A 14,472-nucleotide genomic window follows, 5' to 3' on the forward strand; every position below is an offset into this window, starting at 1 on the left:
ATTTTACGGAACCTGAAGGTTCATTACCGTATTCACAAGAGTTCTCCATTGATCCCAATCCTGAGCGAGATTAACCCAGTCTATATCACTCCTTCCTATTTCTCTAAGATCCACCGCATTATTTTCCCACCTACATCTAGTTCTTCCCAGTAGTCTCTTTCCTTCTGGCTTTTCCACCAATATCCTATATGCATTCCTTTTATCACCACTCGTGCTACATGCCCTACCCTCTCATTCTCCTTGACTTCTTCTTCTTCTTCTATGGCGCAACAGCCCGATGTCGGGCCTTGGCCTCCCTTATCAAGCCACTCCATTCCTCTCTATCCTGCGCTGCTCTCTTCCAGTTCCTTATGCCCATTATCTTCTTTGCTTCTTCTTCTTCTTCTTCTTCTTCTTCTCCTTGACTTACTCATTCTAATTATACTTTATGCAATTTTCTCCAACATTGTCACTTCACAAACTAGACCTTACTAAAATACATTGGACTGCAGAAAACAAATTATGGTCTCAGAAAAACCACCGAATAAAAATAGTTGTTATACGTTCACGAGACAATCGTACACAAAGCTAAAGCTTTCCTTGCAACAGGCCGTGGAGGCCCATAAGTTACAAGACGTTGAGGCCCCCGCATTTCTAGACAATCGGCTCACAGATGGTGGTAAGGTTGTCAGCCTTACGCTCCGGCCCCTCTTGAGACCCAGGAAAATTCTTGTTACTAATTTTTGTTAGAGGCTGAGTCGACCCCAGAGCCATAGTTCGGCTGGAAGGATTAGGTCAATTGAAAAAGCCAATGACCCCACTGGGAACCGAACCCGCTACCTTCTGGGCTTCTAGCATAGTGCCTCGACACCGTACAATGTCACTCAATTTTACGTTCATTCAAGCCTGCTCCTCAATTATTCCCTCACGATCATGCGTACCATCAGCAGTTAATGCGACACAGTCACGAACGATCCTGAACATGTCATGTTTTCAGAACCTTGCTGAACCTAAATGTCTTTAACGTGTGGCACTCTGTATGTGCAGGTACCCCGATGGCACCGTCAAGCTACGGAACCCGAACATAGAGCTGATGGACCAGGATATTTTGTACCACCTGGCACTAGGCAGCGAGTCACATGATCTGGTCAGCATGTTCGGCGATGTGAAGGTAAACTGGCAGTGACTCTGTCACTTGTAACCTGATGAATCGGCCTCTCAGAATAAACTGGATGCACCCCATGTGAATAACAGCAACAATAAGTAGGCAACAAAGCGTTTAGCAACAAGTAATAATTTCAGAATATTTAAAATGTATATTTCTGGTAAAAGTCTTTTGGGAGGTGACGCAATGTAGTCTGATAATTTTTATGGACGTTTCGGAGGAACATTCTGCCCCCCTACTCGGAGTCGAAGGATAATCCAACAAAGCAGAATGTTGATGGTGAAGAAAATTTGAAATCATTCTGAAAATTTCTTGCCTCTTGTAAGTTACGTGAAGTGTTTGCTTCCTTAACTTTTCAAAATAATACCCTATGGAGCGAACCTCAACTTCAGATTTCTTGGACCCAGTAAATGTGGGAAGTACATCAACTTCCAAAGAAACTACATCAAGGCTTTCAAGAAGAGAAAAAGTTTCCACTATATTTTATATAAACGTATTGTAACGTGTTTACGTTACTGAAGACGCCGTAGAGATCGTTAATTGGTTTATTAAACAATCTACAACTATCGGCTACAATTAATTATAACAATGTTACGGGTTTCCACTCTTTACAAACCCTACAACAAAATCTCTTAACACTATCTTCAAGAGTCTTCACGTATTAATAACGCGGGAGCAATACAAGTCTCCCTGAATTACACACTCCAAGTATAACTGGTTATCACTGGTTATCACACACGCGTCTGTAGCTCGTAACTTGCGAACTGAGAACTCGTTGGTAACGCACTGACTGGCTGACTGTCACAGTACAACTGACTGTGAATAGCCTTCGCTGCTCCTTATGTAGCCTTGATCGGACAATTGTCGTCTGGTCCGTGTTGCTAGCCACGCTGTCCGGAGTTGTTGACTGCTGCCTAGCAACCGCGATATACCTCGGTGACATCACCGCTGTTGATTCGCTTTGCATAGCTTCAAGGTCGCGGGGACTCGGCTAACGTCGGCTCCGCTCGGCTCACTTCGGCTCCGCTCGTCACGTCAATGCGCGTTGCATAGCTACCAGGATGCGGGGTGATTACTCGCCTATTACGCGAGCGCTACGCTACCGCTACGTGCAGCTGGGGAGGTAGGGGTCAACATGTCACAGTATTTTACACAGAAATATTATAGTCTCGAAAAGTCTGAACTCTTGATGCAAGGCTGAATCTTGCGGACGGACATTTTCTCCACATTATACGTTCACTTTATGGATAGAATGCAGAGAATGCTATACTGTCTCATTTTTAGTAGAATACAACCTCTTATTTACGAAAATCACTTGAGTCTTATTGACCGGGCACGTATTTTTCCAGTGTTTCGTGGTTTCGCAAACAAACGTTCTAAAAATGACCCTAATATCGTCGCCATGCCTGTCAGTCAGTCTGTCTGTTTTTGTGGCTGTCTGCATGTAACAACAGGAGAACTGTTGAGCGGAATTCATGACATTTTGTAATGCGGAGTTCTACTAAATTTTGTCAACAAATTCCACCCTCTTTAAAAGGTGGAAAAAAACAATGGACACCGTACAAAAAGACCTACATATTGTCACGTATATGAGTGACTATAGACGGGAATTGGATTGGTAATTAGATTTATGGGACATACAACTTATGATTGCACTTTATACAAATCACTATAACACACAGACTAGTGTTCCCAGCCACGGTCTTCACTAGCCGTTGCTCGATAGCAACTTCAACGGCGGACGTTTCCCCTTACTCTAGGTTCTCGAACTCCCCCATGTCTCAGCTATCAGCTTCTAACAGCAACGCTCCCATTATCGATGTACTACAGCACATGTAACGTCACACACTAAGTCTTCTAATTCTTCTTTTGACCACACTGCTGTTCCCGCGGAACTTCGGAACTCAAGTGAAGTCCGTCAATTGCTCACTCCTCCAGATTACGACTACCCGCAAACGACCTTAGCTGTCCCCCAAATGCTTTCGGGGCGGACATACAGAAAACGCGTCACGTGGTCTCTGTCCATTTTGTGATGTCACTGCCTACGCGGAAGAGGGATTACCGAGCCCTTGATTAGAGACGGGTTGCATAACCCCACAGTTCCAAACTGCTTGGTGCGGACAACATACAATAGAAAACACAGCCTTATCCATTGTTGCGTGTTGGACCGTGTCTACAGAGCTGTTGCCTGATAACTCGTTGATCAAGTCTGTTACAATATATTATTACATATGTGAGTTACATAAGCCTATAAATATAAATACTCTTTAAGCTGAATCAAAATATAATAAAATCAAAATTCCATGCCTAAAAATTTTATAGGTTAGCCTTTCCGAGTTTAATCGAAATCGGTAGGGTAGTTTGGGCGCCATTATTTTCGGGCAGATAAAAGAAGAGGCTAAAATTATTAAGTGATTTACGAGTTCTTTTTCGAAACGCACCTCAAATGATTCATCGTTGAAAACGGTACAAAACGGCCAAGTTACTATTTCAGACCAGGATCATGGCTCGCTCAACATGAATGTCCATTTCTTATTTTATCAGGTGGAGAATTTTCAGTTGTTGAGATGATGCCATGAGAAAATGCAGGAAGTCAGGAAGTCTGTGAGTTCAAGTACCCTGCTCTTTACTACACAGCCAAATTATCTGAGGGTGAAGTAACTGCATATTTTCTTTGACCTCCCGGACAAGATGTTAAAGAATGCAATTCTTTTCCTCAAAACAAGCATCTTTATAGTGCTTAGATACAGTTCGCATACGTAGGTAACGCTTCGCTGCGCAACATCAGCTGGCAGCGGAACGCTATGGATAAGCTGACACATACGGCAAGATAATTTACTGTACACCTACAAATCAGTTTCTCTGCAGGGCCACTGACTTTATTTTCTTATTGTACTGTTTGTTTCCCTTTTGTAGTTTCCATTATAATCTTCCCAATTTCATCAGAAAAATAAAAGCTTGTTTCCTTGCGCTTGGGCGTACATTTCATATAGGCTATGTACGAGATTTCTTGCAGATATCAACATATCACGCTTCCAAAATACATCTATCTTCATGATGTGGTGCTTAGTATTGTTGCTTCATATTAGTTTAGACCTAAGTTCGAATTTTGATACGGGCACTAAATGCTTTGCGATTTTCCTCAGTCCCTTAAGGAAAATGCTGAGATAAAACGTTTACGTTGAATAGGGCACTGCAGCATCCATTTCCTAAAATATTTTATCACCCAAGGCTTAATAATTATTCAGCCAATAAAGCGTCGTTCAACAAATATACCAAGTATGCCAAGAAATATACTTACGCCATCCTAAATTCTGCGCTGCACGGCCCGGGTTCGATTGCCGGCAGCATATGGTTTTCTCTTACCAACAGCGTCCAGACCGAACCTGAGGCCCACCCAGCCCCCTACACGGGAGGCTCTTCCCACAAGTCTAAAGTGGCAGGGGCGTGTAGCTGACCACTTACCTCCATCTAGTACAGATATCAAGAAAGGTGAAGCTACAAATCCAATCCCACATACGTCGTCATGGCATAGTGCTTAACTAATTAAGCACAGGCGCAACTTTACTTTTACCAGCCTAATCTCTACTTCATACAGTTCTGCCAGTCTTCTTCCTTCAATCTCTTATTTACACTGCTTTTTCTAAACAGCAGTTCCACCTTTCGCCTTCCTGGAAGCATCAACTTCTGTAGTTTATCTGACTCCAATTTCAGGCAGTGAATGACACCATTTACCATACTAATTAACAGTAAAAGGTAAAAAAAAGGTAAATTTGTCCCTGTGCTTAACTGCTTAAGCACTGCGCCATGAAGGTGTATAAGGGAGTGGATGTATAGATCCAAATTTTCTTGATCTCAGCATTAGTTGGAGGTAGTCAGCCTCACGCTCCGGTAGCTTTACTCCCGGGGAAATAGCCTCCGGTACCCAATTGATAGGGGGTTGGGTGGACCCCAGAGCTGGTCTGGACGACGTGGAGAATAGAAAATTATTGACCCCATACGAACGCCAACTCCGACTCCTCGGTCCTCCAGCCCGTAGCCAGTCTAATTAACAGTTCTGTCTAAAGTGAGTACATCACTGTGTGTAAGCACCACGCCTTGAAGATGAATGGAGAAGTCAAGTTAAACAAATTCCAGTCCATGTCTTTTGATATATGTGGGTTGACCGCTCTGTGGTCTAGTGGTAAGAGTTCGTGGCTACAGATCCAGAGGTCCTGGTTCGGTTCACGGCGCTACCAGATTTTCTGAGAAGTAGTGGGTCCACTCAACCTCGTGAGGATAACTGACGAGCTACTTGAATGGAAAAGTAGAGGCTCCGGGAATCGAACCAGGGATCTCTGGATCTGTAGCCCGGAATTCTGATCACTAGACCACAGAGGCGGTCAATAAGTAGGAAGAATGGGACTTAAATGCTGCTTGCCCATGGAAGTGACAAGTGGCAGAATCTACTACCAGCAGCGTCCTGCATTCCTTTATGCTGCCAGAGCCGCTTAATTGATTATAACTCTGGGTATATTCCAATCTGATTTGTGATATAAAGTTGGAAAGGTGATACAAATCCTTAATTGAATGAAATCTGGGTGGTAGATTCCTAACCTACATTATAAGACACCGTCCAGAAACGTCCCTGTTATTCCGAAGGTCTCTGATCAGGATTGAATAGTCACTTGCCAAGTATTCGAGGTTTTCCTTTGTAATCAGTTTTGCCTTCGGTGGTACGTGCTTTTGCATATTCGTGGTCTTTAATTTCTGCAAAGGGGGATAAATCAGCGACTTCCGCACAGAGAAATAGGTTCTCATTTGCTAAGAACAGGGGTGCAATGGCACGAGAAACAAGTTCAAGAGCTTCTGGGTAACCATTGCGTTAATTTTTGTGGCACATTTCATACTCGTATATTGCTTGTGTTGAAAAAATAAAAGTAGGCTCACGAAATCATTTTTGTGTGTGTCTGCGACTTCCGACCACCTACTAACCTTTGAATGCCTGAACCAATCTTTATGAAACTTGGTATGCGTATCACAGCACCCGAGCCCATTACAGCGGAGAACTTCAAAACCCCCTTCCCACAGTATGTGTATCTCTCCTGTCGTTTCAAGGCAACGGTTCGGGTAATGTAGCCCTCCATTCGATACTAGGCAACGGCTCGGTAAACACGTTCCCGCGGTAACGAATACATGCAACAACAGAAAAAATGAACGTGACTTTTCCTATGCGGTCCGTGTAGTATCAGTGGAGAGTCTGTGGAGCTGTCTCTGTATCCCCTTATCGTTGCTAGGCAACGACTCAGTAAACACTTTCCCGCGGCAAAGAAGAATTGTTGGAAGCGTCGTGTTCTATGCGGTCCGTGTCGTATCAAAGGAATGTAGGCTATCAGTTCTTCCCAGAACTTGTATATGTAATGGTACTGTATTATGCGGGTCTTCATATGGTCGTGATGTTGCAGTTCGTGTGCATGGGCGGGACCCCTAAACGCATGGAGCAGTTTGCTTACTACATCATGGAGGAAATCGGACACAAGCTGCCGGCCGGAACAATGCTACAGGACATCAGCCAGTACTCCTACCGCTACTCCATGTACAAAGTGGGGCCCGTTCTATCCATCAGCGTAAGTCTCTGTTCCCTCTCTCAGGGCAGTGGCGTTTCTGGGGGTCTGGGCACAGCTTTAATATTTAGCCAGCCTACACAATTACGGTTTGATCTACGCCGATGATGTGAATCTACTGGGTGATAATGTAGATACCATAAAGAAAAACACACAAACTTGAATTGACGCTAGTAAGGAGGTTAGTCTAGAAGTAAACACAGAGAAAACTAAGTAAATGTTACTGTCTCGTCACCAAAATGCGTGGTAAAATCAAGACATAGCGATAGGAAACATGTTTTGAAAATGTGGCGCAGTTCAGATATTTGGGAACGACGATAACAAATCAAAACCTGATTCAGGAGGAAATTAAGAGATTGAACTGAGGTAACACTTGCTACCATTCAGTCGAGAACCTTCTGTCTTCTCGTCTGCTGTCCAAAAACATAAAAATTAGAATAGACAAAACTATAATTTAGCCTGTGGTTCTGTATGGGTGAGAAACTTGGTCTCTGACATTAAGGGAGGAACATAGACTGAGGGTGTTTGAGAACAGGGTGTTGAGAATATTTGGAGCGAAGAGGGATGAAGTGACAGGAGGTTGGAGAAAACTGCATACTGACGAGCTTCATAACTTGAACTCTTCTCCAAGTATAATTTGAATGATCAAGTCAAGGAGGATGAGGTGGGCAGGGCATGTGGCACGAATAGGGGAGAAGAGGAATACATATAGGATATTGGTGGGAAAGCCAGAAGGAAAGAGACCACTGGGAAGACCAAGGCGTAGGTGGGTGGACAATAATAAAATGAATCTTAGAGGGATAGGAGAGAATTCCGCGTTGTAGTTGAGCTCGACTTGATGCAAGGAAGGTCCGTGGTCGTAAGCATATGACACTGAACATAGAAACAACGGCTTTATTCGGTTACATCTCATGGTACAGCCTGTTCAAAATAAATGACCACATATTTTGGAGCGATAGCGCTGTATCTGTGTGGTTCTGTACTTTGTCCTCTCTTCATCTCAGTTTGCGTTTTCCCCTTGTGCCATAGCACGGGATGGGAATCCCTTCGGTCGGCATCTTGCTGCACGAAGTCATCAAGCTCATGTACCATGCAAAGGTGCGGGACCCGATATTCTTCCGCATCGGCACGTGTGGGGGCATCGGTTTGGAAGGTGGCACTGTCGTTATAACCGAGGACGCCGTGGACGGAATGATGCAGCCTTTCCTCGAACTGGTAACTGTCTACTGTAGAGAGGCACCATTTATGTGCAGTAAAATATAGATTTCTTTCAGTCAGCTGCAGTGCTTCATCCAGAGGTAAGGTAAAACGTAAAGTTGTCCCTGTGCTCAGCAAACTAAGCACTACGCCATGAAGGTGTATGGGAAAGTGGATGCATAGATCCACACTTTCTTGACCGCGCCACTAGCTGGAGGTGAGTGCTCAGCTTCACGCCCCGGCAGCTTTACCCCCGAGGAAAGAACCCCCAGTACCCATTGGATAGGAGGTTGGGTGAACCCCAGAGCCGGTCTGGACGATATGGAGAAGAGAAAAATCTTGACCCTACCAGGCTCTCAGTCATCCAGCCTGTATCCAGTCGTTATACCGACTAAGCCACCCCAGGTTCCTTGTGCATCATACAGAGGTTGTATCTAAATGTGATATATTATACAGAATATGCATCTATTTGCAGTACGTTACACATGAGCCACAATTAGTCACGATACATTCTACATGAGATACGTATGTTTCAGTCAGTACTGGGTAAACTGGTGAAGCGACCTGCAAAACTGGACAAGAAGTTGGCACGAGAACTGCGAGCCTTGTCGGAGCCTGATGACCCATACGAAACTGTCACTGGCAAAACCATGTGCACCTATGACTTCTACGAAGGTAACTGATCCATTAAGAATGCAGAATCTTCCATAAATTAGGGTTCCATCTAGCAAATTGAAGATTCCAGCTCCTCTAAACCCGACGTCTGCCATAGGACTCAATTTCAAGTCAGTTCAATTCTGTCTATATTCTCCCAAACAACGTCCATACGTTCAGTTACAGTATCACCCTTCCATATCATACTCATTGTACCACTTGGTTACTTTACAAGATTTCTTGCTTGAATTGTGTACCGATTTCTCATTTCCCCTTCTGAGATACGTGTCGGGTCCACTTCAAAGTCCTTGATTTAATTATACTTAGCACTGAAGAAACTGCGAAAAAGAAATTAATATGATGTTCAATAAGAGGTATGTGAAGATCTCTTGGTCGTTGACTATGCAGATTGCCGCCTTTTGGATGTGTTACCGTGTAGATTTGTAAACAGTTCCCAAAATTTCGGTGTAACACACAGACTTCATTTTCAGAGCTACCATGAAGAGGGAGGCAACATGTTCCTCCAGAACGCTGGCATCTATGTAACAAACTAGGCGGTATAACATCCAAGAGAACAGTAATGTTTATATAATTTAACAGTACGTTGTCAGGTGTACTGGTTGTTGTGATGAAGCAATATGCTGCTCACTGTAATGTTGATCTGCTTTTCTTATGTAGTTTTTTTAATACGCTTAGTGGTGGGTGGAGTCCAACTGGGTCCACTCGGCACGGCGGCCACTGATTGGCCTATTGTAGCCTGCTCCAGGCGATTATGATGATGGAGAATTTGGTGGAATGAAGATTGGCACGAGAAACCGAAGTACTCGGAGAAAACCTGCCCCAGCGCCACTTGGTCCACTACAAACCCCACTTGGTCAGACCCGGGATCGAACCCAGGCCGCCACGGTGGGAAGCCAGCGAGCTTGAGCTATGGCGAGGACCTTCTTAGGTAGTAACTTCGGATTAAAGAGAAAATGACGAGAGAATATTAACGGACGTTGCACTTAGACGCAAAGTCAGATTTAGCACGTGTATTTTAATAAAGAATTTGATAAAACTATCTGCTAGAAGAACCACTATTACAGGGTCATTTCTGAGTGCACGAACGCAGCTTAAAGAGATGAAGCTCCCCTATACCAGTGTATCTTACGTCCCCAAGCCTCATCATCGCTACCAACTCCAACACTAAAAGCATCAGAAGAGCGTTACAGCTACACTGCTGATATACGCACAACTAAGAACGACAACTGTTAGAACTGTGAAGCTCAGTAGCATAAAGTTTGAATAAATAAACAATCTGGAGCAAGACTGAAGTCATATTCTTGTGACGGATACCTTTTCTTACTTACTTTTTTCTTTATTCTTTATTTTTTCTCGGTTGTAGTTTTATATTGTATTTTATGACGAATATTATCACGCTTCTTCTTCTTCACCTCAGGGTGTAGACAAAAATGTCTCAAAGCAAACTCTTATCTTATCCTCGATCTTCCCTGACTTGACTTTAGATACACTAACACACTCCTCCTTCTACACGCGCCCTTCTCTGGAAGAAATTTGCACAACAATTTGCACAGGTCCCTTGCATTTCTCAGCTTCACAAACAGGAAGAGACTGTAAGATTTGAGGTTTTCACGGCGGTGACTATGAAGAAATCAGTCTTCTGGGATGTGGCACCGTGTAGATGTGGCGTTTCGGAGGAACGTATCGCCTCCATCTTCAGGGTAGAAGAAAAAATAAGAAATCCGCAAGCGAAGAGACCGTGAGAACCGGTACAAGCAGCTGCTTGAGAACCCGACGTTTAGGAGGAACACATCGCCTCACTCTTTAGGGTCGATGAGTAAGCCAAGCAAGAAATCAGTAGACGGAAGCGACAAGCTGTTTAGGCCAGACACGTCTCCACATCCCATAGTCTTTGTTATGGCTTTACTGCGGCTTTGTGAAGGGAGAGAACCAAAACCAATCTATCAGGCACCTCCCCGGTGGACAGTAAAAATGAGAATGTCAAGTCTTGAGAGACACAAACTGGATAGAGGCCTTGGGACCGACTACAGCATCCTCGGATGTAATCTGTTCTTTTACAAAAGGGGTAAGAGAAATGTATTCAATTGTAAGTAGTACAGAGAAACATTGCATTTTTCTAAGCTATTGCAATGTTTCAGGTCAAGGACGGCTAGATGGTGCATTCTGTGACTTCACAGAGTCAGACAAAATGCAGTATCTTAACAGAATCCACAAGGCAGGAGTTGTCAACATCGAAATGGAGTCCTTATCTTTTGCAGCACTTACACATCATGCGGGTATCAAGTCAGCTGTCATATGTGTCACACTCATGGACAGGCTAAAGGGAGATCAGGTTGGTATTACGTGTACAGTACTTTCCTTCTTATCCCCCTACATTTAACAGCATCACAAAGCCTCAGAAAACTTCATTCCATTGTTTAAAGATACTAAAATAGATGGCTAGTTACAATACAGATCATAACTGTCGCTCATCAAGTACACTGGAGTTTGAATCATCCTCGTTATATGTGGAAAGTATGAGAGCAGCGCTTTTCAGTCTTTCTGTCAGTTGAACCCGTTTTCAAGCTTAAATATTCATCTGAATATCGATGTTTCAAAATCTGTAATATACATGTAAGTAAAAGAAACAGGAATGTACACCATAGGCCTATGGTTTCTCTTTGTTTGTATGCTAATAAAGTAACATTAAAACGTAACTATTGCATTAATCAATCAATGAAACTGTGTATGAATGAATGTATAAGGGGTAGGCCTTCTCGGCCCTTGCACCGCGACCTACAGTGGTCTATTGTGCTTATGAAACTGTGTACATTATTATGTGTGAGTTTCTCATTGTGATGAGTGAGGCTGTTTTTGTGAACACAACAATTTTAAATCTGATAAAACAGGTGACAATTGCAATCTCATGTCGGCCTCAATGTCTAGCTTGTTCCTATATTTACTTTTTGTTGCGAAAATCCCTGCTGACATAGATAAGTGGTTGGAAGTGGTGGCAGTTTTCTGACAGCATGCTTTGAGACCTCACAATACTAATCAGTTAACCAGGCCCAAAAACTAGAACAGAAATATTGTGAAATTTTACTTTAAAACTGAATTACTCGCAAAATTTATCAACTCTTCAGGTTCATTCATAGAGAAATCTTTTGTCTGGAATGAACCAATGAAATGCTTTCTCAGCCAGTTTTTGTCTTTATTGCTCAGTGGAAAATGTTCTTCAAACGAGTTTTGTAAAGAAAGCAGTCTTCTGGGGTGCGGCACCATGTAGATATGGTGTTAACCGTTGTTTTGGTTTGCCCTCATAAATATACCAGACAAAGACAAGCAGAATTACGAGATTAATACCAGTACTCTCTCTATTCTCTTTAGTCACAAGTATTATTCCACCTATCGTACTGTTCCCAGGCATTTTCTATCAATGTTCTTCCTTTAAGTTCAAAGAAAATGGGGTCTCTTATCTCACTCTTCTCATCAAAATGCAAAGTAAAATTTCCAAATTCTAGAATATTTTACTACCTGTTAAATGCTGGTATCTGTGGCTCCAGTTTCCATGAAATCAACGTTAGTACTAACAACATTTAAGTAGGACACTTAACAATAGAAAAATTCTACGTGCAGTTTTTGCAAAACTGTTATCACAATATGTTTGTGAATATCAACAAAGGAAAATGTAAATTTGTCCACATGCTTAATTAAACACCATTATACAAATACATATGGGGGAGAGGGGTGTAACTCCACCATTCTTGACCTTGGAACTAGACGGAGGTGAGCGGTCAGCTTCACACCCCAGCCACTTTTTCCCTGGTGAAAGAACAGGTGGCTGGGTGATAGCTTTCAATAGCTGGCTGGGTGGGCCCCAGAGCCAGTCTGCACGCTGTGAAGCAGAGAAAAGCCTCTTCTCTGATGAGAATCTCATTCTGGCCATCCAGCCTGCAGCCTGCCTCTGTACTCCTTGTTATCCCACATTTTATTTACGAATGTTAATACAGTTCTTAATGAAAAGTAGAAAAACCCTTTTACAAATTTATGGAAATATATTAGATATCTACTTACATGACTAGCAGAATGTTATTTCTTCCGTTATTCTGACACCTCTTTCTCATCTTTTCAATTTAGAGAACAGCACAACTACAAGACAGCAACTGAAATCGTTTTCTTCCTCTCCTTTGTGTTGATGTTGGAAACCTTAAATTAGAAACACAATCTGAAAATGACTCCTCATAAGTTATTTCTGTATCATATTCATGAATATGTAATGGCTTATATATTTTCAACATATCTAAAGGACAACAGCGCTTCAGTTAATACCTTATATGGAGTGCTGCCCCAAGTCATTATTTTGCAAGCCACCACTGGTCAGAATTCCAGCTTTATACTGATATAAAGTGATAGATGAAATGGCAGTTTTGAATATTTTAATCTTAATGACTTAGGGAAAGGGACGAGAAGACAAAAGGTCATGTACAGCAGGATAAATCAGCATATGCATTGTAACAACATATTGGTCCCAGAACAGTATGGCTTTAGGAAGGGTGTATCCACTGAAGATGCAGCATTCAAGCTAACAGACAATGTTTTAAAATCAATTGACCAAAAAAGGCATGTAGGAGGAATTTTCTGTGATCTGGCAAAGGCTTTTGACTGTGTAAATCATGAAATTTTGTTAAGTAAGCTGCAATTTTATGGCATTCGAGGAACAGTGTTAAAATGGTTCAAATCCTATCTAACAAATAGAAAACAAAAGGTTGAGATAAAATCACCCAAATATACTCAAAATTTTTTCTCAAACTGGAGAACAGTAAAGCATGGAGTTCCCCAAGGATCTGTCCTGGGACCCTTGCTTTTCATAATATATATAAATGACCTTCCACCAACAATAAATTTTTCATCAGAACCCATAATATTTGCTGATGATACAAGTGTTATAATCTCTAGTAAAATGTTTGATGATTTCTGTGCAATATCAAACAGAGTACTCTCCCACATGAATAAATGGTTCAATGCTAACAGACTTGCCCTAAATTTAAACAAAACAAATGTAATGAAATTTACAACAAATAATGCCCCTCCCTATGTTTTAAATATTGGATATAATGGAAAATATATAGAAGAGACAGTAAATACGAAATTCCTTGGCTTGCAAATTGATAGCCACCTAAGTTGGTCGAACCATATAGATAAATTGATCCCTAAGTTAAGTGGAGCATGCTACGCAGTTAGAAGCATGTTTCATGTCAGCAATACTGAGACTCTCAAATTGATTTATTTTGCCTATTTTCATTCTGTAATGAAGTACGGAATAATTTTTTGGGGTAACTCATCTTACAGCCAGAAGATATTCATCTTACAAAAGAAAATTGTTAGAATAATGGCTGGTGTTAAACCAAGAGAATCATGTAAAAATATCTTCAAGAGGCTAGAGATCTTAACTCTCCCATGTGAATACATATTCTCCTTAATGATCTTCATTGTAAAAAACCAAGAATTTTTTCCAACCAATTCTACAATACATAATGTCAACACAAGGAATAAAAATCAGCTTCACAGACCAGTTGCCAGCCTCTCTTGTTTCCAGAAGAGTGCATATTATACTGGCATTAAAATCTTCAACCACAACTCTTATAGATAAACAGGGACAATTTAAAGTAGCACTAAAGAGATACTTAATTACACACTCCTTTTACTCTGTTGAGGAATTTATGCTTCCAAACAACATAAAGTGTATGTAATGTTTTCTCTTGTTTGGAACACAGGAAAAAGAAAAAAAAAATCTAGTATATGTTAATGTATGGATTTATGATGGATATTTTACTACTTTTGTGAAATCCTTACTATTTATGTGAAATTGAATTG

General features: G+C 41.8%; 1 protein-coding gene and 1 long non-coding RNA gene across 4 annotated transcripts in view; one reads left to right on the forward strand and one right to left on the reverse strand.

Moving 5' to 3' along the window:
• Positions 1 to 14,472, reverse strand: part of LOC111864253 — a 74,656-nt gene that overhangs the window by 47,839 nt on the left and 12,345 nt on the right. Inside the window, exons 2-4 of one of the 2 annotated variants that reach the window (XR_004513007.1) lie at positions 12,673 to 12,804; positions 4,019 to 4,021; positions 1,771 to 1,782 (exon numbers count right to left, since the gene is read on the reverse strand). This is a non-coding gene — a long non-coding RNA (uncharacterized LOC111864253). Of the gene's footprint in view, positions 1 to 1,770; positions 1,783 to 4,018; positions 4,022 to 12,672; positions 12,805 to 14,472 lie in introns of those variants that run through there. The other variant, XR_002842761.2, reaches the window with a different exon arrangement.
• LOC111864252 (uridine phosphorylase 1) overlaps positions 1 to 14,472 on the forward strand; it is a 61,361-nt gene that overhangs the window by 29,454 nt on the left and 17,435 nt on the right. For both annotated transcript variants that reach the window (XM_023851343.2, XM_033751364.1), the window contains exons 2-6: positions 1,027 to 1,150; positions 6,589 to 6,750; positions 7,777 to 7,962; positions 8,481 to 8,619; positions 10,758 to 10,951. In XM_023851343.2, the coding sequence (XP_023707111.1) occupies positions 1,027 to 1,150; positions 6,589 to 6,750; positions 7,777 to 7,962; positions 8,481 to 8,619; positions 10,758 to 10,951 (805 nt within the window). The remainder of the gene's footprint in view (positions 1 to 1,026; positions 1,151 to 6,588; positions 6,751 to 7,776; positions 7,963 to 8,480; positions 8,620 to 10,757; positions 10,952 to 14,472) is intronic.

This window comes from Cryptotermes secundus, unplaced genomic scaffold, assembly GCF_002891405.2.
Source record: "Cryptotermes secundus unplaced genomic scaffold, Csec_1.0 scaffold33, whole genome shotgun sequence".
NCBI classification, from domain to species: Eukaryota; Metazoa; Arthropoda; class Insecta; order Blattodea; family Kalotermitidae; genus Cryptotermes; species Cryptotermes secundus.